The sequence below is a fragment of the Poecile atricapillus genome, chromosome 2 (genome assembly GCF_030490865.1).
Source record: "Poecile atricapillus isolate bPoeAtr1 chromosome 2, bPoeAtr1.hap1, whole genome shotgun sequence".
NCBI lineage: Eukaryota > Metazoa > Chordata > Aves > Passeriformes > Paridae > Poecile > Poecile atricapillus.
The window spans coordinates 102,813,917-102,840,527 of NC_081250.1; the positions used below are offsets into that span (position 1 = coordinate 102,813,917).

The 26,611-nt window shown below is 40.9% G+C and overlaps 1 protein-coding gene across 10 annotated transcripts in view; it reads right to left on the reverse strand.

Moving 5' to 3' along the window:
- The window catches only part of MTCL1 (microtubule crosslinking factor 1), a 104,767-nt gene that overhangs the window by 24,811 nt on the left and 53,345 nt on the right, over positions 1 to 26,611 (reverse strand). For 3 of the 10 annotated variants that reach the window (XM_058830498.1, XM_058830490.1, XM_058830495.1), the window contains exons 4-10: positions 24,051 to 24,110; positions 21,940 to 22,017; positions 16,810 to 18,135; positions 15,698 to 15,853; positions 8,066 to 8,158; positions 5,019 to 5,249; positions 3,261 to 3,449 (exon numbers count right to left, since the gene is read on the reverse strand). In XM_058830498.1, the coding sequence (XP_058686481.1) occupies positions 3,261 to 3,449; positions 5,019 to 5,249; positions 8,066 to 8,158; positions 15,698 to 15,853; positions 16,810 to 18,135; positions 21,940 to 22,017; positions 24,051 to 24,110 (2,133 nt within the window). The remainder of the gene's footprint in view (positions 1 to 3,260; positions 3,450 to 5,018; positions 5,250 to 8,065; positions 8,159 to 15,697; positions 15,854 to 16,809; positions 18,136 to 21,939; positions 22,018 to 24,050; positions 24,111 to 26,611) is intronic. The other 7 variants (XM_058830492.1, XM_058830499.1, XM_058830497.1 and 4 more) reach the window with 5 other exon arrangements.

Sequence of the window (26,611 nt, forward strand, 5' to 3'; positions counted from 1 at the left end):
ATGTCTTCCATGAAAGGAGATGGCTCTTTAGCACCTTAGCCGTTTCTAAAACTTAAAACTTAGAGGAATCTCACAGATTCACAACTGATCTAAGACAAGATAATTACAAAGGCTTTATAAAAGTTTCAAGACTTGTATCCACAGCTCTGGATTTCTAGAAAAAACAGCTGACAACAAACTAAACCTTTATGTAGCAAACTCCAATTAAATTCCAGGACATTGGAGCATTTACTAAGTTAACCACAGAAACAGAAGCATCCAGCTCTACAAAAGGTTTGGACAAGAGTATTTGTTTGCAGTTTGGTTTTGCTTTCAATCACAATTCATTTTTCTCTGAGAATTTCATTTGAGAATTTCACTGAAGACTTTAGCCACAACCTGGTATTCCAAGCAGTTTAGCAGAGCAGTCAATTAAAAATCACAGGGTCAGGAGTCTAAACAGCAAACTAGAATCTTCTATTTTTTCTGTCTAATCACAAATGTAGGCAAAACATAAACTGGATTTTGGTGCAACTCAGTATATTCAGGAATTAATGACTATTCCATTGGGCTTTTCTCCTAGCTAAGCTTTGAAAACAAACACGGTATGAGTGAAAAGAGATCTAACTGGGGATTTTCTTGACACCCCTCCCAGCAACAACACTACTGTATTGTTTTTCAATGCTTCTTCCACTGGACCACAGATGCTTAAAGTCTTTTCTCCTTATTCCCTTGTCTTACACCATCTAACAGGCATCTCACCCCTTATAGTCAACTGAAACAAAGCTCTTCCTTTATCCACAGGCTGTTCTCCCTGACCTCTTACCATACCCATAGAAATGCTGATTTACAGCAAGCCCTCCTCTGCTGTGCCACCAGTCCAACTTGCTTGATTTTCTCCTAAACATGATCAAACTTACAGCTCTTAACCTTGCCCAACACTTTATGCTGTGTCCCCAAGCTGCCAGACAAGGGACAATGCCATGCAGGGAAAGATGAACTGACCCCTCTCAGACCACTTATCTACCCTGCCTCTTATCAGCTTGCCTTTTTTCTCCCCTTTCCACTCTGTCTTGTCTATAATCCTCCTCACACTGTCACAATAAAAATCACAGACAAGCCAGACTGGTGTACTTTCCAGCCAGCAGGGTATCTCAAATCATAGTAATATAAAATTAAAAGCTGCATGTTGAAATTAAGGCCTCTGGGTTTATAACTGTTCTCAAAACAATTCCACTTCCCAGGCAGGGTAAGAAAGTCAGCAGCAAGAGTGCAGTCTGAAAATACAAGCCATTAAATATTAACATTAAATGTTAAAAATAAATATGGGTAACCTCAGGTTACCATAAGCCCTTTCTTTTGTCTGACCTAGTTATCTCAGCTACTCCTTGACTAACTAAAAGTTTCATTCCTGATGTGAAGTAAGTGCTGATGCACTTCATCTTGGAACTTGTCGGGCAGATCCAGCAACTTGGGGCTCTCCTGGGCAGGTGCAAACCTTGGAGACTTCCAGCTGCACCACTCATTCCAAAGTCCCTGTATAAACAGTGTTTTTTCCAGTTGTGGGCTTAAGGAACCTGAAGAAAACCCCTCAAAACTCAATGTGTTTTTCAGCACAGCAGTGCTTGCAAGAAAATGCCCTAGCATGGGCAAGCAAAACAAATAATAGTGCTTAAAGTGAGAAATATCTGGTAAACTCATTCATTCTTGCAGTGTTAAAATAACACTTTTTCCTGGTTGGGAAGCAAGGAATCTGTTTCATCTTGACAAATTAATTTGGATATCACTCACTATTTATCATCATGGAGCTGCGGTCAGTTCCTACAGATCAATTCTTTAAGCAAGATTAGCTAGAACTGCTGTGATGTATATAAAAATGAATTATAATCAATTTATTGCCCATTTCTGCCACCTTAATTGAGATTAATGTCTAAGCAATGATTATTTCAAAGAGCACATAATTCATTTGAATGTTCTTGGTTATTTTAAGAGTTCTATATGGAAAGTTAGTACATGATGGAGTTTGTACAGAAATAGCATCCTGGTATACATTTATTTAACTAGTTCCAGAATAAATCAGTCTACAGATGAAATGCAGTCAAATGATGTGCTCAAGAGCATCTCTTGCATGGCCTTCTACAGCCTTTTACCAGAGAAAATCTTGCTGAGAGGAAGACAGTGATGGGTCTGGGTGACCAGAAAAGTAAAACATTTCCAAATGCCAAACTGATCAAATGAATACTAACTTGGTAGCACACCTCACAGAAAAGAACAGCTAGAGAATATCCTTTTAATTGGACAGAGACTTCCTGTTGCCTGCTGCAATGCATAGGCAGTTAGCAAACAGATTGTCCATAATCATGGAAGTCTGAGGATTTCAAGGTGAAGAACTCAGATGCAAAGAGACACAATCCCCAGGCCCTGCAGTGACTCCAGCAGAGTATTGTGATCATAGGGAGTACATCTTTGTTTGAGAGCTGTCACTGTGGAGCAGGCTCCCAAGTCAAAAGCCTGGATAGAGAAGGAACATCAGGCATAAAGACTGAACATTTTTTTTCCCCCTGTATTTGTTTTTCACATACAATTCTTGCTCCATTCTATTGATGATTGTTAATAAACCCATATAACAGGATGGTCTCATATGAACGGTTTTCATTTAAAAAATATAGGAAATCTGTCTTCTTTGAATGTTTTCTATTTGTATTGTAAGGATAGTTAGTATATTAAATGTACAAAGGAAAAAGGATATATGGCAGTGCTCTGACACACAGTCAGGGTACAGGAGATTCCAGGGAAAAGTTAGCATGATTTGATTTGGGCTTTTAAAAACAAGCCCAGTGACAGGAAGAAACTTTTACATTGTTTTTCCATCATCTCTAAGGGAAACATTAAATACTTGTGCTAGTCTCTTAAATTATTTAAAGGAAATAAAATCACATGTTCTTGCTAAAAGCTTGACAGTAGAGCACAATAGATGTGCTCAGACAAGAGGAGCATGTAAATTCTGAAAACCATCACATACTGATAGATGTTTCTGGGCAAACCGCCACAAGAGGAAATAGGATTTTTCACCAATAGCATCTGTCAACAGAAGAACAGTAATCACGTGGCTCGTGATTAAATTTAAATATAAATATAATGGATGAAATCCACTGTAATTGCTGTGTAGCTAGAAGTGTTTACACAATAAGATTCTAGGTGATTTAACAGAGCAGCACAGAACTCTCTCGGAAGATCTACAGTTTCCATTCCCAGGGCAAGATATATAAATGGTGTAGTACCTGCTTCTGCTGCTGCAGTAATTCTGCAGTCTGCAGCTGTGGTCCATGATCAGTGCTCTCTGTGGTGGGACGCTGGGAGAAATCTGTCAATGCAAACACAACATCCTCTTCCTCCTCCTCTCGCTCTGCATCATTTACCTTCTGCTCAGACTGAATGCCGAAGTCTGGGAGGGCCTCAGGGTGCTCAGTCTAGAATGCAAGAGGGAACACAGGAACACACTTTTGCCATTTACCTCTGGGGCCAGAAATCTACTGAAGGACTAAGGGAAGGGACAGCATGTCTATGGTGGCATGTATTGACTTCAGCTCAGTCTACAGAAATGACCTTTGGGTCATATATCACATATGCATATGTGAACACAACACTGTGCAGGCCTGCAACACGGGATTTATGCAGCTGAGATGGGTGTAATGTCACATGATGGATATAATCCATCACACATTAATCAAGAACTATACAAGAGAGGGGTGTATTTTGTGATGAAATAATGGAGATTAGGAATTATCCAAATCTATCACTCTATTTTCTGTAAAGCGTGAGCAAAACATGACTCCAATAATGACTAGAGCTGGGCTGGTAATAGATTAACAAGTCAAAAAAATCCAAACAGTCAAGAAATGAAAGCTTTTTGGTATTAAAAGATGGGTTAGTTTACACAAAAGCAAATTAACTCTGCTGAAGTAAAGTAGAAGCAAATTATTCCTAAATAGCTACTCATCTCTTGTTTCTGACTCACATTACCACAGCAGATGAATCTAAAGATGTTCATCCACCCTCTATCTAAGAATACAAAACATTGGAGTATTCAACTTAAGCATACTCCAAACAGACCTGAAAGGTTACTTGTACTGCCAAATGCAGCAAACCTTGAAAAACACTAAGTACAAAAGGATCAGAAATACTGAGAAAAAATACTTTATTGCTTACCAAATGGCTTCAGAATTGTACGAACCTGCAAAAAAAACCCTATTGTTCTCAAGAATTTAGTACAGAATGCCAGAATGGGAAAACACTTCATTTTTATTTTTTTTTCTTTAGCTAAGAAGCAAATGGTAATTCTGGGTGTGCAACTCAACACTTCCTTCACAGTGCACATTGGCTGGCAACCACACCCCTGCTGAGATGTGTCAGCTTGGGGATTCCAGGTTGTTATGTACTTCTGAAATTCCTGATCTTGATTTAGCCTCTACTTAGAAAAGCACCATGATGACGACTGGTGTACTGCTGCTGACGGTGACAGACGTGAGTATGGAGAAGGGGAACAAATAAAGATGATTCACTGTAAGTTCCCACATGAAGCTGTATAATCCTCCTGCCAACACAGAAACAGAGCTTCCCTCCATCTGTATTGCTGAAGGCTTTGTAAGGAACACACTGTGCACAGGATGAGAAAAACACCACTCACTCCATCTAAACAGATTTGACTCCCTCACCTTGCTTATGTGCTTCTTTTCTTTCAAAAAGTTACTCAGGAGTCATATCTTTGCGACCTAATTAATTTTTCATTTACTATAAGAGAGTTTTTCGGGCCCAGCTGTTTGTACTAGTTAAGGGTTTCAGTTTAAAGATGGGTAATCTGTAGCATATTGTGCAGAATATACTTCAGCAAAAGCCAACTTCAGCTTTCATGCTTAATTTGAATCCCCTTTCAACACATGTGCAATTTGAAAGCTCCTGGTGCCACATCATGTTTCAAGTCTACACTAATAGAAGGGACATCCCAGTACTCATCTGGGTTATTAAGGTGGGACAGTTACCTCTAATGTGTCCTCCCCTTCCTCCTCCATTCGCTTGCCTTGCCGCCAGTGTTTCAGCAGCCACTTCAGTTTGACATACAGGAGAAAGGTGTCCTGCTTGAAATGCCTGAGTTCCTGCTGCAGCAGATTTTTCTCCTGACTCCAGGTCTTCTCCTCCAGTTTGTTCTGCAGAGTCAAGCTCTGCACTTCCAAGTCTTTTCTCCGCAGGGTCTGCATATGCTCCTCCTCCAGCTTTAATGGAATAAGAGGCAACATGTCAACAGGGTGGTTTCCTGGGGCAGTCTCCAGGACTTCATTGGGTGAGACAAACTGAAAGCTCTATTTTTCATCAGTAGTGAGTAGCTGTTGAGTTTGGCTCAGTAAGTTCCTCAGCAGTTATGACTGCTGAGGAAATTACAGGATAGCAGATGATAAGCTTTGCTTAGATAACCATATGAAAGTAACCTGCTGTGGAAGTGGATATTTACCTTAAAGATGCACAAGAGCTCTGGAGCTGGTTAAACATTTTACACCACTCATATTTTCCTCCCTATCTTGATTGTGTTTCTGCAGTAGGGTCCCAGCACAGCCACCAGCCCACACTGCTGTACATATCACACCTACTAAATGCATCTGCAGCCATTTGTACAAGGGGGGACCACAGCTGCCCTTCAGACAACCTGGAATATTTGCCTTGCAACTTCCCTCCACAGCCACAGATTCAATCTGTCCGCAGTTGTTATGTCTCCCTCTGCCTCTAGAAGGGCAACACGTCTGAAGAAAACCTCCAGTACCTCAGATACAACTACTGGTCCCTCACTTCTTGCAGTTCATACTTGAAGGCATCTGGATGATACCACAGTAAACAATCTCTCATTCTGGCATGACTATATCTGGGACACAAGCAGGAACTGAGGAGACAGGAACAGATTGCAACTCAGCATTCCACATGTCTCAGCCTTAGTACTAAAATCACTAACAAAAGATCATTCTTTAGAGGACATGTATAATTACACCTGTTTCAATGCAAGGCCACCTGAAACATCATTCTTTAAATGTGACTTCTCCCCCAATATATACAAATCAAACCATGGCATGACCTGCACCCAGCAGAACTTGCAGTTAGTTGTACAGTATATCATATTGCATTGATGAGAAAGTGTTTCCACTTCAACCAAGCTGTGGCTTCTTCACAGATGAAGAAAATGCAGATGGAAAATGAGTACAGAGTCATTGTTTACAGGTGCCAGTTTCTATTTTCCATTCTGCAGAACAACAGCCTCTCCTTTTCCTGACCAGCTCCATAGATGAAAACTATGAAAGCCACAGTACACTTATGACCACAACAATCCAAACCATTGGAACACACCCTGCAACAAACAATGTTCACATAAGAATAAAGAATATTTCAGGGACTAGGACTCCCTAGCAATAAATACTGCTAAGAAATATATGCTTTATTTTCATGGCAACATTCAGATGCTTCTGAAGCAGGCTACCAGACCATACAGGGTAGATACCTAAGGACTTGCCTGCCACCTGAATGATGTGCTCCAGCATAATGCAAATTTTTAACATCTATGCTACTATGCCATAAAAAGTTCCTGATTAAATTGAAATTATTTTCAGTAGTGGCTAGCTTAAACGTGTTTAAAATGAAGCCTAAAAGTAGTCTGGAACAAAATCAGCCATATTGGCCCAAAAAACATACGCACAACTCCTGATAACACTCATCAAGATTGTACACTACTAGCATACAACAATTTGATGTCATTAAACATTCCTAAAAATTACATAGTAAAAGAAGGGATGATTTTACATTTAATTTTTACAGGAAGAAAGAAGCATGTTTGATATTGATGATGATTCTTCTACCAAATGAAGTTGTGGCTAAATACAGCAAATATCTGAGTAATTTCCACCAGAAATCCTGGAAGGTGATAAAAACAGAACATTACCAACAGGATGGGCATCATCTGGGAAAAAAATGAAGAGCCCAGAAGATGCTTTTATTCTTCTATTTCTGCTGGCTATCAACATGAACAGCTAGCTTTGATTTTGGTGAATTTTTCGTAGTTTTGACAAGCTGTTATATTTCAAATCCCAGTGGTCATGAATTCTTGCAGAAGACCCTAGTGAAGGTAGATTCATGGAGTATTATGTTTTCAGTGGATAACAATTGCAAAAGAAAAGAACTTTAAGAGGCAGGCATAGCTTCCAAAAAGCTTTCACAGCTGAGGCAACTAGGAAGGAAATCAATTTACTGGTTGCCTTCAAAAGCTCCAGTGGAAAGCTCCTGTGGAGATCAACTGAAAATTAAAGCTAGTTATGAAAAAAATACAGAGATATCACTTTGGCATAAAGAGATTAGTTGGCACACGGAAAAATTCTTTACAGTATGCAACAATTATGGTGAATTTAGTCTATGGAGTAAATTTAAAAAGAAAACTTCAGTTAAGAGCCAAACAGCGTGCAGAAATTAGCAACAGATTTTTTTCCCTTTAGGAGCTAGAGATCACAAAATGACTGACTAATCTGTTCCAGCCTTCAAAAGAGCAAGGGGAGCTCGTGTAAAAAAATATGATTTATTCGCTAGTTATTAATATGAAGATTGGAAGCACTGAGTACTGAGAAATACAAGAATGAATGTCCTGATTTGTTTCTCAGCTATGTGTGTGTAACAACTTCTCTGACTTCAGAGAGGTGCTGGATTTTCTTTTGGCTAGGAGGAGTCAGAGAAAGGTATGGAGTTGAACTGAGCTTCCAGGGATCAAACACACCATTCCCCAGCTCATGGAGAGCTGAAGGGTGACAGAATTCTTCATGTCCCTACCACGACTTTCCCTGCACAGAGGACAAAATTTCTCTCCACCAAGCAGAGAAGCCAGATTCACAATGGCAAAATAGGCTTGAGTTTAGATTTCCCCAGATTCCAGATTCTTCATTTACTCAGATGAGGTCACACAGGCACAGCCATCAGGACACAAGTTCCCACAGTCCTGACAAACAAGGCTCATGTCACACATCAGGGTCACGCGTCTCTCCCAGCAGGTTGGTTTTGTATTTACCTGGATGATCCTTTCTGTAAACTTGTCTTGCTCCTCTCGGTGAAGTCTTGTCTCCTGCTCAAGCTGAGCCTGAAGCTCCTGTATCGATACATTCTGTACAGGTAAAACATGGGAACCCCTGAGCTGATCAGCAGGACAAAGGGATAGGTTTAGCAGAAAATGTGTCTCCGAGGTATAGTAAAAAGGAAAAAAGAAAAGAGCCGTAGGACAAACATCTGCACAACTCATGGTTATCAATAGTTAAAACCAAAGCACAGTGTGCAAATAAATAACAATGTCCTAAATCTGTGTGGGAATTTCCTGTGTGGCTTCTTCTGAAAACTAAAGCTGGGATGCTGATGTAACATACTGCATATTCCCTTCAGGCCTCTGCTCTGGGTTTGCACTGGAATAGCTGAGACTCCAGTTTGCAGGATTACATATTTGGTGGTGCATTTCTTCATCATAATCAAAGCTGTAAAATTTTCACATCTCTGCATAAGATTAATGCATGCATATTGAACTTAATTATTTATTCATTTGCAACAGTTTTGATAGGGCAGTTAATAGGATAGCATTTATTAAACCAAGTAAGTGTACATAGGATCCCTTTCTTCAGAAACAAGACAGCTCTTTGCACAAGTCAACTTCATTCTGTGATTTCTACTCAGAATAATGACTATAAAAATGTCACGGTGATAAACTGTGTGAGCCCGAGATCTGACCAAAATAATTTAGTATCCCCCCCTTTCAGGTCCAACAATGTTTTAATCCTAATACCTTCAATTTTATGTTCTCATTATGTTTGGCATCCCATCAACTTTACTCCTGAAAGTTACTTAACTCAAAAATAAAGACCCAAGAAGGCAGTCAGACCTCATTATTTATACTATGGTAATTAATCTTGTGGCACTTATATTCCTGATCAGAACTTTCCGTGCCCTTCACTTTGCATCTCTCACGTTGGTGCTAAAACTGATTTATCTGCACAAAAGTGATGCTTGGCTGGAAGCCATCCTCTTCATGTGTGCGACCACAGAAAACACTACAGCACCAAACTCCTACTTCCCAGAGCAAAAATGTACTTAAAGACAGGATTGCTTCAAGCTTCAAAGTGTAATCCCAAATTCTCAGCTGACCCATGTTCTGCATGCTCCAACCACAGCAGCTGCAAGGACATAACAAAGGTCGTGGGACCGCTCTCATGGGCTGTGTTGCCATTTCCCTGCCAGCATCAGCCCCGGCACACACCTCCATCCCAGGCACTCCTCCCACCTCCCAGAGCAAAGCCAGCAGCTGCTGTTGCTCAGGCCACACAGCCCTTGTTGGAACACTTTGGCTATTCAAAATGTATGTCTCCCTGGAACAGACACTCACCCCTCCTCTAGGGAAAAATGAAATAAGGCAAATGTAAGTATCCCAAAAACTACCTGCAGGACCACACTCCATGAAAACCACGAGTGGACCTACAAAGGCTTTCTGGGCCCTATCAGTTCCTTCTTTACTTGAGTCATTTATTGACTTGTGCATATCTGTTTTGTACCTGAAGAAATGACACTTCCATCCCTCTGAAAGGTACACATAAAGTGGCTAAGAGAACATTATCTGCCTTATCAATTTCATCTGTCTCTAATGTGTCTGCAGACATTTTGTAGTGCACAAGGTCAAAATTTGGTGTCACAAGTAATTTGAAAAGAACTACATGTGATGGGATTTGTCAGTTTTGCACAAACATTTGCAATTTGTTAATTTAATTCTTTCATGAAATAAAGGAAAAATTACTTTCATCAGGAATTTCTGCATCGTTTTATTCTGATCAGGCTTCTTTAGGAATATGGCAAACAAAAACCAATGTATCAGTTCACTAATGTATAATTTTAAAAAAAATAAATCTGTTCTTTCCCTTTATGAATTCAAAATTATTAGCACATCCAATTTTTTAATAAATATGTAGCCCATGCAAAGCCAAATTTCAGGAAACTTGGGTGCTAGTATTGATTGTGTGGTAACTGTTGGAATTACTGAAAAGAAATTAAATGTATCATAAAGGCAGTTGCAGACGTACACTAAGTCAAAATCACATCACAACTGCTTTGCCTCTTTAAGGACAACACATTTTTTTAAGCCCTCAAGTAGATTTAAGTTGAAAAGCTAGTGCATGAATGCAGAGCTGCACACCTTCTCTCTTCCAATGCAACCTGAGGACTCTTCATTGTCTATAATAATATATAATGGCATTTCTACCAGAAGCTTTGGGATATCTCCACTGCTCAAATCACGGAAGGCAAGGCTGCTTAAGTGCCTAATAGATTGCTGCTGAACAATCTATTAGGATTGTGAATGAATAATACTTATTAATGTATCATGTAATGTTTGTGCATGCTGTTCAGGTACCTGATACTGCACTGATGGATGTCTGGATGTTCGTATGTGGAAATCGGTCCCCTATCATACGACCGGCAGGGTGTAGTCTGTGGCACAACTGTGGTTTTGTTTTGTTTGGTAAAGCAACACTACTACAAAATGGACACAACAGTTGATAATCTGCTATATTCCATTCTTTGTTTCCTTTGTTCTCATTAAGGAATGGTGTTACACGAGGAACGAAAGACACTCCGAATACGACGGCCACTGCACAATGTACTGACATCACAGAACAGACACAAACTCACTACAGCCAGACATACAAACACAATACCATGGGAACTACGAGCTAGTGCTACTCTACCACAGCACCACAGAAACAGCTGCACTTCATCCGCAGCTCAACACCGACTAACAGTCTCCCATGGATCCCAGCTATTGCATTACCAGATACGCTTCCACTCCTGTCCCCTCGCACAGGCACTGCCAAATCCTTCTGCTCAGTCCTTTTATCTCACCTGTTGTCACTCCTGAACAAGCTAATCCATGCTGATGTCTTTACCTCAAGAGGATGCACAGAGAAAAGTCATCCACACCTGGGGACTTCACCACCGCTCCCTCACTGTACTGACCCCTTTCCCCCTCTCAGGGTGTTGACAGCTTTTCAGGTTTCTTTGCAGCTCACACAATCCCACATTTCTGCCATGACTTGTTTTTACAAGATTGCCATCCAAGACAAGGTATGGCTGGGTTTTACTTTTCTGTTTTCTCCATTTTACCATTGCTAATTGCAATCTCAATTCTCCTGCAAACTTAATCAATTTATATGCAACAACTGTGAACATGAAATTTCATGGAATCTTTCTCTTAAGCTTTTTTTGTGTTTTTTTTCCCCCTCAGAAATGATCAAACAAAATAAGGCCTGAGGAGGCAGGGTAGAATGATGCTCTCCAGCATTTGATTGCAATTCCAAGGAAGTCAAAAGATGAATATTTTATGCTGCTCTTCTAAAGCTACATTATAATACTTTGATATTTGGACCTTACATTTGAACACATAGTTTAAAAATTGCTTCTTTTTCACAGACTGACAGCTGGCCATTGCATGCAACAGGCTGAAAGAAAGTTCCAGTGCTTTTTGTTATAATTCTTACATGCAATTCACATCTAACTGAATTTGCAGAGCTTCTGAAATGTCCGCTTCTTCTCACCCCTTAAAAATAGATGACATATATTCCATTTGCTAGTGGCAAATAGGCAGCTGTGTGGTTATTTGTCTGTGCTTATATGAAAAGTCTCGGAGTTTGGGAAAACACAGAACACTCCAAGTCTTTAAAAATCCATCTCATTGTATGGATAGTACATAAAGTCCCACCAAGTTCAGTTAGGACTCAAATATCCAGATTTACATCATAAAGGGTCTTTTTAAGCCATTGTCAACCTCTACAGAATCTCACATAGCAAGAAAGAATACAATACATCAAAGTAAATTATTCTTGCTTCCCCTAATCTTGGTGGGAAGGAATAATCACAGCATCAGTTTATCTTTCTTCTTCCCACAGCTTTGCATTGGAGGAATAGTGGACATAAGACATACAATTTTCTATGTGGTCCTCGGTTCCTGTTGTTTCGTTTGCTTTTTTTACCAGGAGAAAAAAAGTCACAATGTGTAAAACCATTCACTGTTTCCTTTTTGGAAAAACAAAACCTTCAACCAGAGAAATGGACGTGTGAATTTTCAGCACATGGCTGGGAGCTGATGAAAAAACCATCCAGCTGAAAAACTTTCACATGGGATTAGGAAAATTGCACAGAAACAGCACCAGTTTAAACATAGAACGGTCAAAATGTAGATCAAAATTCTCATTATACATCCAAAATGGATCCATACAGAGGTTTTGATTCAAAGCAGGTGGTAAATTTACTTACCTAACTTGCACATCACTGTATCTGGTTGGTCCATGCTTAACCCAGTAACTAACTTAGAGTTATACATTCCTTATTGGCATGTTAAGTAAGGAAAATGGATAAACATATTAAAAATGTCTTAAAAGAAATTATTCTACAGTGCATGGTGTTCCTATTTAGTTACTAGACCTTGTGGAAAACTTGCTGTTTAAGACATGCTCTCACCTTCTCCAGCCTATCTGCTTTTATTTTAAATCTTGGTGGCAATTCACTCCTTTGACATGAATTCCATTCAGTGGTTTTTTTTTTTCTATAACCTGTGAGTGTCAGAGATTTTATGATATTTTTCTACTAAACCAAACTAACATGTATGAAAATAATCAAAATCTGAAATACAAAGTGCATTTTCCTTTGATATACACCTGCTCAGGAAAACTGAGATCCTCTGAAGGAAGAGAACTAGGAGATACAGCTCCAATGTACAGCATTAGGTATCAAACATAACAAACCATATCTGGTCATTTGAAAGAGTGAATTTTTTCTTCTTCAGAATGTCTTCTTGCTTCTGAATAAACAGGAGGAGATTGCTTGAGGAAACTGCCTTTTATTTATGGATATTCCGTTGGCACGAATCACCAGGTGAAAAATTATTTACTGTTTTTCCCACTGGTTTCCAATTGTTGCCATAAGATGTTTGCTCTATGTTACCTTGTTTTAGGTCTCCTGTTTGTTTTAGTCAGGGCAATTCTTACTAGTTCACCTGATTTTTCCTTGGATAGTAAAGAACGATTTCCCTGTTCCACAATAACAGAGCTCTGCTAAAATCATGAATAATGGATCGAACATCCACCCCAATGGGCTCCAGTCTCCCACAACAGCAGCTGAAAGGCTTGTTTCAGCAAGAAAACAAAGCCCTGTTCTTAAGGCAATTTCAAGATATAATTTCCCTTGTCTGGGACTCTAACCTACCTCTTTAACACGCAAATACATTCTAATAATCCTGTTGCACAAACAACTGCAGTGCAAAGCCCAAACAACAGATGTTTACAGTTAGGCCACAGGGTAGTTTTGAGCACATGTCTGTCTGCATTTATTGTATTTAATCAAACAATTATGCTCCCACGGTGCTCATTTTTAAAAATAGAAGAAATTGCTAAATGGAATCTGTTCGGCATTGCTTGTGAAAATTTTACTGTAAAATTCAGCTTGGAAAAAAATTAATTTAGATAAGTGGGCTTGCTTGAATAAAAAGAAAACATTTTCCTCAGTGAAATGAAGGGCCAGTGCAAATATTTTCACTTCTTAAGTCAAAGCAGATAAAGACTCATGTGTAGCCATACCCACTGTGGGCATTAAAAGGTTTGAATCTCCATTTGAAATTTCTGTGGTAATAAAAATACACCTTCAGTATTTGAATAGTATTCTTTCCTCCTCACTCATCTGGAACAAAAAAAAAATTAGCAGTTTTTTGCTAGTGCAGTGCATGTAATTTTAAAAAATGAAATTAAAATAAATTAAAATAATTAAATTGAATAATAAATTCAAATGGAACAATCAAATTAAAAATTATACATTCCTAAATTATTTTGAGAAATCTTCTCCTTCATTTGGGTTTGACTATTACAGATTTTAAGATTTTCACAGGCTGCCTACTCACTGAAAAGTTTTAGCATAAAGCACTGTAATATTCTGTGTTGCTTAAGTGATTGTGACTGTAAAAACACCTTAGTCCTCCACATTTTCTCAAGTTAGACTACTTGAGCCCCAGCCTTGTTCATACTTTGAGCACATCTGGTCCTAAACTGGTTATTCTCTACTCTTAATTATAATTACTGGTTTGTTCCTTGCCAGGAAAACTGTCCATCCTCTGTTCGAGCACAGTTTTCTGCACATATTTTATACCTCATCCCATCCTGGGAGAGGAAAAAAAAAGGTATTGTGCCAAAATACCTAGTCAAATCCTTAATCCTAACAGAGGGCATACACATATAGGCCTTAATATAATAACAACACGGATCTAAGATAATGGGGAGCCAATAAATATGACAGAATTTAAACATAAATATTGTAATATTGAAATATTGCTGGAGTAATTTTCTGACCCTATCTACCCTAACTGTCAAGCAATATCAATTTCTGATTGCAAAGGGATCCATGCTGAACAACAGGAGTTCTCTACCTCACTGGCTCCTTTCACAGCTGAGGAAGAATTACTTTACCCTTCAGTGAGAGGCTGATGGTGTCCTGGATTTATCAGATATCCTTCCTCAGGTCTATTATCACTGTTACAAGTGAAAAGTTGGAAGAGACACTGCTGAACAAATTTATTGTTCTAATCCTACCAAAGATCTGTGCTGTCAGGATATTTTAAACCAAACCAAACAAAACCAACAAAGAATTACCTGTGTTAAGATGAAGGGCCACCTTCCCCCTTTCATATTCACATCATCATGTTGTTTGGCTACCAGCTGCCCTGAAATTTTTCTTTTCCTACCCCTGCTTTCTAAGTTTTGCAGTTGCTTCCTCGTTAACCCAGCTGTCCTAGCCAGCAGTCCCCTTTTCCCAGACTGAGTTAGGGGTTTCAGATCTATTAAGTCTTCTTCGTGTGTCTATAGAATTAAAAGCATGTTAAAACTCATCCCTCACTAGAAGCTACTCTAACCATCACATTTTCGAGAATTGGCTTCCAAGTGGCCAGCAGAAAAGTTGTTCACTACTCCAATCCCACCTTTATGGAGACAGATTCGAAATTGTTTTCTTCATGACCAGTTGCATTGTCTGGACAATCTGTGTTCATGAGAAAGTAGCTAAGGAGATGTTTACTGAGGCAGATACGGCCTCTGCATGAATGAAGATTCAAATAAAAACTGATTGATGTTTTTGACAAATGGAAAAGCACTCAACAACCCAAACAATGGAGAACTATGTTTTAAATAAGTTTTTCTGGAAGCTGCAGGGTGCTGTAGTCCTGCATGGTGTTGAGAATCACCATGCACACCAACATCTACTGACAGGCAAAATGCAAAGCAATCTCTATCTGTAGACTTTCCAGATTCAAAATATCCAACAAGGTAAAATCTGGAAGCATGATCAAATATACATTACAGGCTCTTCTGGAGATCTTTCATTTCTCTACTCAGTTGTAATGGGTCCCTGAGCTGTACTTTCCCCTTTGGCAAAGCTACTGGGAGCAGGGTGATGGCTCCAAAGTTAGGACAAATCTGCTTTTCTGAAACTGCACGGGGCAAATGAGATCAACCACAAATTTCATGGCAGGGGTGCTGTGTCTGGTCTAATTTACTCCCCCAACCCCTGGCTTCTGTTACTCATCTCCTGGCTAAGGCAGCAGGAGGCAGTGAGTAAGACGGGCTGCTTTGCTGACCTCTAGACTGAAACAGCCCTTGTCTCCTGGCCTGTAGAGTTTAATGTCTCCATCAGCTCTGCGGTGTGGGTCGGTGGTGGCTCGCTGGTGGCGAATCTCTTGCTCCTCTCCACGATCTTGTTTGAGCTGCCACTCCATCTGATCCCTCAGTTTGGACTGTTAGATGCATGGGCGGTTTGTAACAAAAAAACAAAAGGACAGGAGGGAATAAAGAAAACAAAAATGGGTAAGGTAGACGACTGAAAAACTACAAGACAAAGAAAAGCGTGAACAGAAAAAACAACTTAAATACAGTGGCATAAGAAAGTGAAGAGAACAAAACCAAAATGAGGATGAGCAAAATGATGGGCTGAAACATCTGAAAAGCAAAAAAGAGAAAGAGAGGAAAAAAGAATGCAAACACTGGTTATGAGGCGCATGCAATGAGGATGCATGAGTCAAACCAACAGCAAGCATACAAGTCATGAAGGATATGGGACACAAGGCTCTTCCTTCCTTACTTGTGCGGTGCAGAAAAGCCATATCCAGTGTGGCAGTTGTGGCAGTTTAGACATGCGCCCATGGGCAACGCTTTAGGCAAGGCAGTCCTTCGCTGGCTACAGAGCTTCTCACTCGCTGCTCGGTTAGGGGAGTGAGCTGTAAGCAGGCTTTTCAAAACACATCACTTAGAAAACTGCATTTGGTTGGGTTCTTTTGGCAAGGCTTTTGAGAACATGCCTGACCCTTTTACAAGAGAGCATAATAAAAGACCTCCTCACATTTCTTAGCAAGGCTTCTAATTTACATTCATCAGATTTATTTTTTTTTTTTAATTAATCTCCTCTTTCACAGGGAAACACTGCTGTTACAGACAAAAAGAAGACAGATCTCTTTAACACCAATGGATTAGCCTTTTTGCCACGAGGAACCGCCTCTGAATCAAAGGAGTTGTGCAAATAAATAAATAAAAGGAAAAAAAGCTATAAAGTGTTTTTTTAACATTACACACTTAATACACTGCGGGTCTGAAATCATAACAAAGCAGCTGTGAGGAAAATTAGCTCTAGGGTAGCAATTGCCAGAAAGAAAGAGAAACGATAAAGAGAAAGAACGCAAATAAAAGGCTGACCTACCTGGAAGTCAGTGATTAATTCCTTCCCCAGGTTACCAATGGGAGAGTCTCGGGACATGGATGTCATTGTGGATAGGAAACTGGAAGATTCTGTGAGATGGGGAAGAGGGGAGAGGTCCTCCATCTGCTCCTTAAGGCCCTCTCCAAGGTGATCAACCTTTTCCAGGAAGGTCTGAAGCTCCTTCCGGAAAGCTTTCATCCTGGAGTTGACAGTGTCCAGAAGCTCTGGTTCATGCTTATCTTCTCCCCTTTCCTCACCACTTCTGAAATCCTGCTCGGTGGATGGGCTGCTGGTTACATGCACTTTTGCATCATAAATCAAGCTGTCAGTATCAGTGATAAGGCGCTCCACAGTCCTTTCAAGTCGCTCAGCCTCACGTTTGATGTTAATTAATGACTCGGTGTCCTCTTTCACTCTCATGAGCTCAGTGGAGCACAGGTCACTGACTTCTGATGGCTTCCCACTCCCAAAACCCGACGTCTTCTCATATACTTCTTCTGAGTCACTCTCGCCCCCAATGGGCCCCTCTCTCTTTGGCTGTGGTGGACGACCATCTTCGCTATCACTCTCTTTCTTCCCAGCATCGCTGTCGGCATCACTGTCCCTGGGGCTGGAAGTGCGCAGGCCCAGGTGAGAGGCAAGATCATAACGCTGGACATTGGACATCAGGACCCTGTTCTCATACTGGAGCTTCATCACCTTCCCACTCAGCTCATTGATTTGTGACCTGGCCGACTTCAGCTCCTCTTGCAAGGTCCCACCACCCTTGGATGCTGCGTCATCCAACCAGCCTGGCTCCTGGCCCGGCTCAAACTTGAATTTGTTCAGCTCATTCGTTAGCTGCTTGTTGTGATCCTCAATTTCAGAGATGGACCTCCTCAGCAGCTCTGCTTCCTCTTCCACAAACTGCAGGTGCCTGCGTAGCTCCGTGGCTGACTCCACAGAGTCTCCGTAGGGTGAGGTAGGAATGCTTGAAATGTGGTCCCTGCTGAGACACTCTTTTTCATACTGGCACCTCATATCCTCCATCTCAGCTTTAATCCCCCTGTTCTCCACCTCCAGTTCCACTATTTTTCTGCCCAGTATGTTGGCTTCCTCCTCCACCAACTTCAAACGAAGCTTCAGCTCAGCCTCCCTGGTGCTGGGTGGGCCCCCTGCCTCCCCAGTAGGCAGGGGACTGTCCACATCTCCGTAGATGGACTTGTACTTCTGGAGCTCCTGCTCCAGTTCATCCTTCTCCCTCCCCAGTTTGGCCATCTTCTTACGCATCAGCGCTGCCTCCTCTTTGGCAAACTGGAGCTGGCACTTCAAATCAGCACTGTCCTCCTGCCAAGAAAAATCACCCCCCCAAACCAAGATCATATTACAATAGAAGCACAACCAGCAGCTTATTTTCCAAAATATCCACCTCCCCATCCTCTGAGCAGTATCTGTTAAGTAAGCAAACAATTCACAGACAGAGCTGCACAAACCACACAGTTGACAAATTTCATGACTTGGTCTTTGGTTAAATTGGCAAAGCAGTTTGACCAGAGTTAAAGAGGGAGAAAAAAAATGTGTGCCTGTGCAAGTGTTCAGTGATGCAAGAGTGCCAGCACAATGTTTTTTTCTCAAATGCTGAGCAAACTTTGTGGAAAACAATGACTCAAATGAAAAGGTTCCATGATTTGCTGGCACTTTTTGTTCCATTTATTTTTTTGTTCCATTTACCTTTAATGACATGCTTGTTCCCCCTAAGCACCACAAAACAAAGAGTATTCAGATGAATTTGCTCATCATAATCTCAAATTCTGGGCTCCTTCAGCTAGAAAGCACAACAAAGGTGTGCTAAACTGCACGGTTGCCTTGAAAAGTGAAGACTTTAATTACTGTGATCTCACAATGCTGTGAAATAGATCAAGTTCCAGATTTGCTTTCCAAATAGGAAACACACTGTTGTCTCTACTGCTGTTATAATTAGGATAGAGCAGATTGTGATCTCTGTTTCTGAGATGAACAACTGTTCACAAGGGAGATCGGTGAAAACATGTGAAAAAGGGAAGAAAAATTCATTAGACCGTGTTTACATCCAAATCCATCCCATGTGAAAACCTGCATTTTTCAGGAAGTACCAGGGTATTGAATGACTGTTTGGGGTTTTTTGTGTGTGTTGGGCATTAAAAAGTACTGCATCTCATCTCAAATAAAAACTCCAGTGTGTATTGTGCTGAAATAAGAGACGAGGTTAAGTAAATTCTAAGCCGATGAACAATTTCTTTGCATGAATCACTTTCATGAATTGTCATGGAGATACAGGCACTTGGCCTCAAAAGAGACACATTTATCAGCATTAGCGGTATAATGGAAGGCAGGCTTTGAAAGATGATCTCCTGAGACAGCAGATTTTATCGTTGTTGGTAGGCCATGTGAACATATGTGCAATTATATATGGAAACTTCATTTCGGTCTCTGGAGCACTGTTATCTTTCACAAGCACCATTTTGTTATAATTCCTAATAATGGAAACCAAATTCAGAGGAAAATATGACTGACTTTAATTGTTCACCCAGATCAGACTATGAAAAAAAAAGAAAAATTACAAAACTAATTATGGCTCAGCAATCTGAGGAAATGATTTAATTTCTGCAGCACACATCCTAGCACATTAGTCTTCTGTGTTACCTAGATTAGTTTTGCCACATTCTATTTACATAAGTGCTAATTATGACTTAATTTCAGCTGTTAATAACTGAACAAACACAAAAGAGATCAATTGTATCTGAACCCAGTCAGGTTTCTGATTGATGCCGCCTGCTACAGGTTGTGACTTTAAGATGCTAAATAGAAAAGAAAGTTAACTTACATGTTAATAACATGATAGAGGTAAAAAAATAGTCAAACTTTATGTTAATATGTGGTTTTTATTGATAACCAAGAGCCAAACACAACTTCAATCAGCTCATTTGGTGATCATGTTTCTAGCATCAGAAATATAAGTTTTACATTAATTCAAGCAAGGTACTTAGGATTGATTAGAAGCAGAGCCTCTAGAAGATGGACTTTCTAGCCTCTCTGTTGTCTCCTTGCATTTCTTTTATACACATTTTTCTTTTTCACACATATATTTATAAATTGCTTTTCTCTTTATAACTCAAAAGTGCAAATTAAGAATCAAATAAAAACTTGGCAAAATCCTATGCAGCCTCTGCTGGAGTCACTCTGAATGTTGGTAGCTTTGGATGGATGAGGCTGTGTGATTAAAACATCATCTTTGTCCAGGGCTGTGCAACACATTACCTCTGGTTTTCCTCTCATGGTGAATCAGTTTATCCACAGAGCTCTAGGCTTTGCTTTTAGGGAAATACCAAGTTCAGAAGGAAAGTTACAGCCAGACCAGTGCTGCACATCAGAACCACAGGTGGGGTGATTACTCCTGGTTGTTTATTTATTTATCTGTTAATAGCTGGTCTGACATTTTCTTTATTCTGTCCTTGTAATCCTGCATTCTTTACCCGACTTCTTGTCTGCCTTTGGCCTCAAGAGCCCAGCTGTCAGTGGCAGTAGCTGGTGCCTTGCACCTCCCCGGCTGCAGGCAGCTGGAGCGATGCCCGAGGGAAGGGGCAGCCTGCCCCATCCCTCTGCTCTGCCTGGGAGCACCAGGGGCCCGCTCCCACCCTGGGGTCAGAGGCACCTCCAGCCAGGCACCCACTGCCTTTCAGACAGCACAAATAACAGCACTCAGGACAGCACACTCAGAGTTTTGAAGCTTTTGAAGAAAAAGGAAAGGCTTCAGTGGGTTTAGGGTTGGGGCCCCAATGCTTTTGCTCAGCATCACTGCACGTCTCAATGCATCTGTGGAGTTAATGTGTTATTATTGCAGGACAAAACCACTTTTAACCCCTTTAATGGCATTACTTTATTGCCAGGTTTTGTCTTAGCAATTATTATTCTTTTAAAAAGGATCAAATTTTCAAGTTTTGGTTTTTTTGCAAGAGCTGAAACAAGCAAGATTTTCTTTCATTAAACAAACACAAGCCTCATACAAAACAACAGAGCTGATGGATGTTAATATTGCCTACTAAATACAGATCCCATCTGGAAAGGTGAGAAAGCTCCAGATCTTCCTCGCTTCCCTGACAGGGAACATCCCAACCCCTGACAGCATTTTTTCCAAAGGAAAAGAATGGTCAGGAGAGATTTATCAGCCAGATCTAAGCATGCCAGAAGGGTAGGACTCCAACCTTCATGCATCTGTCCCTCTAAAACTTTGTGTACAGAAATATCACTGATTTCTTGATCAGTTGAAACCAAGCAGAAACAGTGAGATGGTGAGACACCCACACAGGCGAGCGGAGTTTTGACATATAAGGCAAACTAAAGAGAGGCCAAATCACTGAAATTAAGAATAGCTCATTATTAGTTAAATTGTGAATGAAAGGACAGGAAAAAAAAAAAAAAAAAAAAAAAAAAAAGAGGGAGAACATCCTTTCCATGGTTTTGGAGGAATGAGAGGCTCAAATCCCAGGGGTTGAATATGGGCAATGGCCTCCTGACTGTATTAAACATCCAGCATGTGGATGCTTTCCTAAAATGTGTACATAGGGAAAATCATCTAGAAAGAAAAGAGGGAACAGCAGTTCAAAGATGTGACAGTCACGGTGCTCGGTCATGGACTTTGAGAGATCATTAAGAATAAATGGGAGTTAATGATTAGCGATGGTGATAATTTGCATGCAATTGCACTGTGGCTCTGCATGGCACTTCAGAGGGATGTTAATGGGTAAAAAAAGCAGAAGGAAAAAACCCAGATCCATCTCTACAGAGTCTGCTGCCTAACTTAGACAAATGTAGAATGCGCAGATAAAGAAATTAAGTGTATAGGAAAGAAATTAACCTAATTACGCAATGTAAATGCATAATGTATGAGAGATGTGATCAGAATGAAGAGCTGATCAAAAATTCCCCAATACAATATTTCTTTTCTGGCAAGAAGACACAAAGCGAGATATAGGCCAACACCATCTCTACCACCACCACCAGCTCAAGGGAATTGCCAGGCAGAAGACTGGTAAGCAATTTTGGGGTTGCAAGTCTGACGACAAGGCAGTACAACCAGCACCCAAGCATCTGGCTGAGTGCCAGCACTCCTACCTTGCGCTGGAGAACCACTTTTCTTTGTGTTTTGCCTGGTGCCTGGTATTTTCCAAGAAGCTCCGTTTTGCAATTCTGCTGAATAAAAACTTTTTTTCTTCAATACTGCTAGAGGTGGGAGAGTGCTACTACGAGTTCTGCTTTTACACAACTTCAAGACAATCAACTTCATGGGTATTACCTATTCGGTGTGCCCTGTGGTGGGTGTGAAGTTTCAGCTAACTTTCATGACAAGCTCTCAGTGAAAACATCAGTCTTGCCATATGTTATACATATCTCTAAGCATCTGGATGCACAGAATCTAAGTTTGAGGCCTTCTCAGTCACAGAACATATAATGGGTGTTCAGTCTAGATATTTAGGGTATCTGTCCCAGAAGAGCAACATTTTGAACCTCCTGGGCTGTGTCTGTACCACCCCTTTTAGGCCATGCCCAAGACCTGGCAGCTGTTTGACCAGGTCAAGCATTTGCTGTGATGTGCCCTGATCTCAACCAGCAAATACATCTGAATGGACGCCTGGGTTTGGAGACACTATGGGTAATATCCTAGAGTTGGGAGGAAGCCGGGACATGTACATATAGGCTGGGTTATGTTAGTATATAAGGTTATTCCTCAGTCTTTTTACCCTAAAGAATTGGTGAAGAAAACTGAATGGCTACCTTGCAGAGTGCTGATGCAATGGTTTTCATTTCCAACCCCATCTCCTCTGCTTGCAAGACTCATGATGTGTGTGTAGAGGGTAAAAGTTTTTCTCTCCATATGGCTTCTGGGATCACTTCCCTTTGTATGAAGTGGTGCTGAGCTCCCACGTGGTTACTCAGTTAATTTTGTGAAGTCCTTTTTAAGGCTTTCTAAAGGAAACTATAGCTGCTCTTAATGCCTGGATTTGGGTGGAGGAAACAAGCACGAGAATCCATTCTCTTTGCACAGCTCTGTATCTCCAGGAATGAGGAAGGGAAGGACAGTGCTGCCCACAAACCCCAATGGACACAGCTGTGCCTTCATGTAGCTTCATCTGTAAATTGCCCAGTGTGTGGGCATGTGTATATATTTCATCCATACATTTTACATACTCACAGAAAAACAAACTCTGGCCTGACTGACAACTTAAATAATTCTCCATAGCAAGTGCCCCATTTTAAGGTATGATTAAGCCATGCTTGTGTCATCTTGGCGAGGACTCTCAGTCTGCTGTGTCCTGGGAAAGCAGGCTGAAGTGCCCTGGCCATGGGCCAGTCCTCCAGTATACCCACTCAGCTGCCTGCCTTACCCCCTCAAGTTCAACATATTGTAGTGATTTTTTATGGTTTCTCTTACAAATCAATGGATTTTAAGACTAGACAACCCATAAGTCTCAGCAGTGTACACTGAGCCTGCCAAGGGGGCAGCAGGGGAAGCATATCCCTTCTCTAATGAAGGCACAATGTCTCTCCTGGCTCCTTTCCCGGTGAGGTGAAATACTATCCCCATCTCTCTGGCTATAAACAGTAACTGTGCGGGTGCTGGGAAAAGCTTTAACTCCTATAGTCAGCACAGAAAGCAGAGGAAACCAGGCAGACTGCTTTCCTGGGAAGGACTGACCAACGAGATCCCAGTAAAACCTGTGTCCAAAGAGAGACTGAGCGGGCAGCTTAGGCCCTCTGTGGTACCTCAGCTTTGTGGTACCTCAGCTTTGGGGAGGACGAGTTCCTGCAACATCAGGGAGATGAAGCCCTGAGACACGAGAGCTCGCGAGGTGTCGTTGCAGTGTGTGAGCTGCATTGCTGCCAAGACACTCATTAGCACAAAATCTTTGGCACGGTGTATAAATTTAGTTAGTCCCTAAGCTGCAGTCCAATTATTTTGTGAGGCAAGGTGATTTGCTCTTCTTATAGAGAACCTGCAGCCTGAATCAATGGATACAAGCACAATGAACCCGAGAAGCTGCACAGTTTAGAGACTGCACTTTTGTCCTAAATTGCTTCTACATTATCTCTGGGAGGTCTCAGTAGATTAAGGCCTAATTGCACTCAAGTTAATATACCTGATGGTCCTGTCAAAACTCATAAAAATAAATTTTGAGTTGCATCATGTGATTTTGCTCAAAGTTGCATGTTCATGGAAACCATACCTGGGTAAATGTCTTTTTTTCTTTGTGGATTTCTCTGCTGCCTCTCCTCTTCAGGGAACTCTGCAACAGAAGCAACACTGTGTTATTGATAAGACAAATACAAAGCCTGCAAGTTTGGCAGGTTTCACCATTATACAATTAATTTAAGAGATAGAAAGAATATTCTCCTAAATATTCTGGGAATTTTTCATAATAATCCTTAAAGAACAAGATGATCAGGTCCTTGTCAGGGAATCTTTTAATGCCCAAAATTTCCCACCAAAACAAGGAATAAAATTAGTTAAAACTTCACAGAGGGGGGGAACATTCCCCCCTTTTCTTCTATGAGCCACCACAATTTTTGGCTAAACTTTCTTTTTGCATGGGTCAGTGATTCATGTTTGATTAAGCCAAGGCAGAAGTCCAAGAATCTTACTCACAGTTGATGTGAAACACATTGTGGAAACCTCAGAGGAAAGCAACCCCACAAAAGTAGGCAAGCACATGCATGTATGTGGCATAGCATTATTTGTTAATCCGTGCTAACAAACATACTGAGGAGCCCAGATAAAGACCAGATAATTCTCCAGGTATTTTTGAATTTACTTTATAAACCAGACTTGATTGGTTTTGCAAATCTTTATATCCCTTTTTAAGCAAATATTTTTAAGACGTGGATATGATGTCATCATCACTGCTTCACTGAGAAACCTCTCATTTCCCAAATGGAAAAGCATAGTTTTCCTGAGAAGTGAGAGCTAGAGCACCGTCAGGATGTTACCGAAGTTTATGTTTGTGTCAGGACTGGTTTCCAAAACAGTGTGAGCTGGGCCTATTTAGAAAAGGCATAAACTTGACACTTTTCAGATTGAGGTATCAGAGGGGATCAAAAGGTATCAAAGGAAAAAAAGCAGAAAGCTGGAAATTGTAGAATTTTAATTCAAAGCAGTCTGAGTTGCTCTGTCTGTGACCAGAGCCTGAAGGCCGATACCCCCCACATCACCCTGATCTTCTGACCTCTTTTATTTATTGCTCCTGTTTATACTTGCTCTGTGGGGGACAATTTCCAGCTGAGGTAAAGCCTGGGCTGTCATGGGTTGCCCGCAGTTGGCAACAGTGGTTGCCCTCCTCCTCTGGTCCATGTGATTGAGCAGTGTCCCTGGACCAGCTCCCATGTCAGGTGGGCTAAATCCCAGTCTCTGTAACCCACTCTAACCCAGCACTGCAAAACATGAGCCCAGCAAAGAGGAAGGGAAAGGAGGGAGAGGCATACTGTTAATCAGCCAAGTCCAGTCTTGTGGCCAACCATGAGCTGGCAGAAAATATGATGTGAGCTCGGGGACCAGCACACACACCACATACCAATCTGAACCAAAAGCTTTCCCTGGCTTTGTGGTTTCTGCCTGTTCAGCTATGCCGCTACTGCACATTATAATTATTGCACACTAAGACAAATCTCTCCTTCTACTCTTTGTTATACACAGATAAGTAGTTAAAACCCATTCATACGCAGCACCATATGCCCAAGACATACTACAGTTTATTTTTGCTAATCTGCTCTCAACTTTAATCCAGTGATTTCCTACAACTAATGAAGCTGAGTAAGAGAAATGTCTTTTTCTGGATACTGAAACAGTTCAATAAAAAAAGACCTTAAACACTAAAATCATTATATGAAAACCTGTTACACAAGCTTAGGCAGGATAAAGAGTTACCGTTCTCGCTCTCTTTTTGTTTCTTCTTTTTTTAAATGTGGTGTTATTCTGGAAGCAGATATGAAACTGAAAGTAATCACCAGTCAGCAGCATCACCCCCTGGCACGCAAGAGGGGTCATTCTGGTTGAAGAGAGATGGAGCATAGCCCTGGTCCTCACACTCACTTCTTTTTCATGTGACTTCAAGCAAGAACAACTTGAGTAAAATGAGGTTGCCTGGATACTGCATTTAATTTGTAAGCCCTTAGAGTCAGGGATGAGGCTATCAATTTCTGTAGAGGCCTCAATGCCCAGTTGTAGCAAATAGCTACTTATCATGCTAGAAATGAAAAGCCTTGATTTAGCCAAATGCTAAAAACCTCTTGCTCTTACCTGTAGGCAAAAGATTACACAGCTTGAGGAGCTAGGGGATACAAACACACAGACTGTGGTGTGCAAGATAAAGCAATAAAGACTCTGCTGTGTAGTACGGGATAATACTTGGAAAACAAGGGGAAGGGAATTAAAATGTAGGTAGCTGACATGGATCACCGGCTGAGATACACGTAGGTAGCAATCCAGCTTTGGAAACTGTAAGCTCCACTCCTCGCTGAAACAATGAATTTCACAGATCCAGACTAACAGGTTTGCAACATACTGCCCTAGATGAGGCCTCATTTTAAGCCTTTTCACACTGTCCCGTTTGGATTTGCATAAGAACAACTCTGTAATCAGTGCTCAAGTGGGAGACTGCTTTGTATTTCCATAAGGCAGAGACTCAACCTTAGGCTGAATCTGTCCTCAGTGTAAAAAAAGGGAATATTTGTTTTTGGGGACTGCCAGTGGATTACAGGGAGAAATTTCCTTCACATGTATCAGTGGAGGACT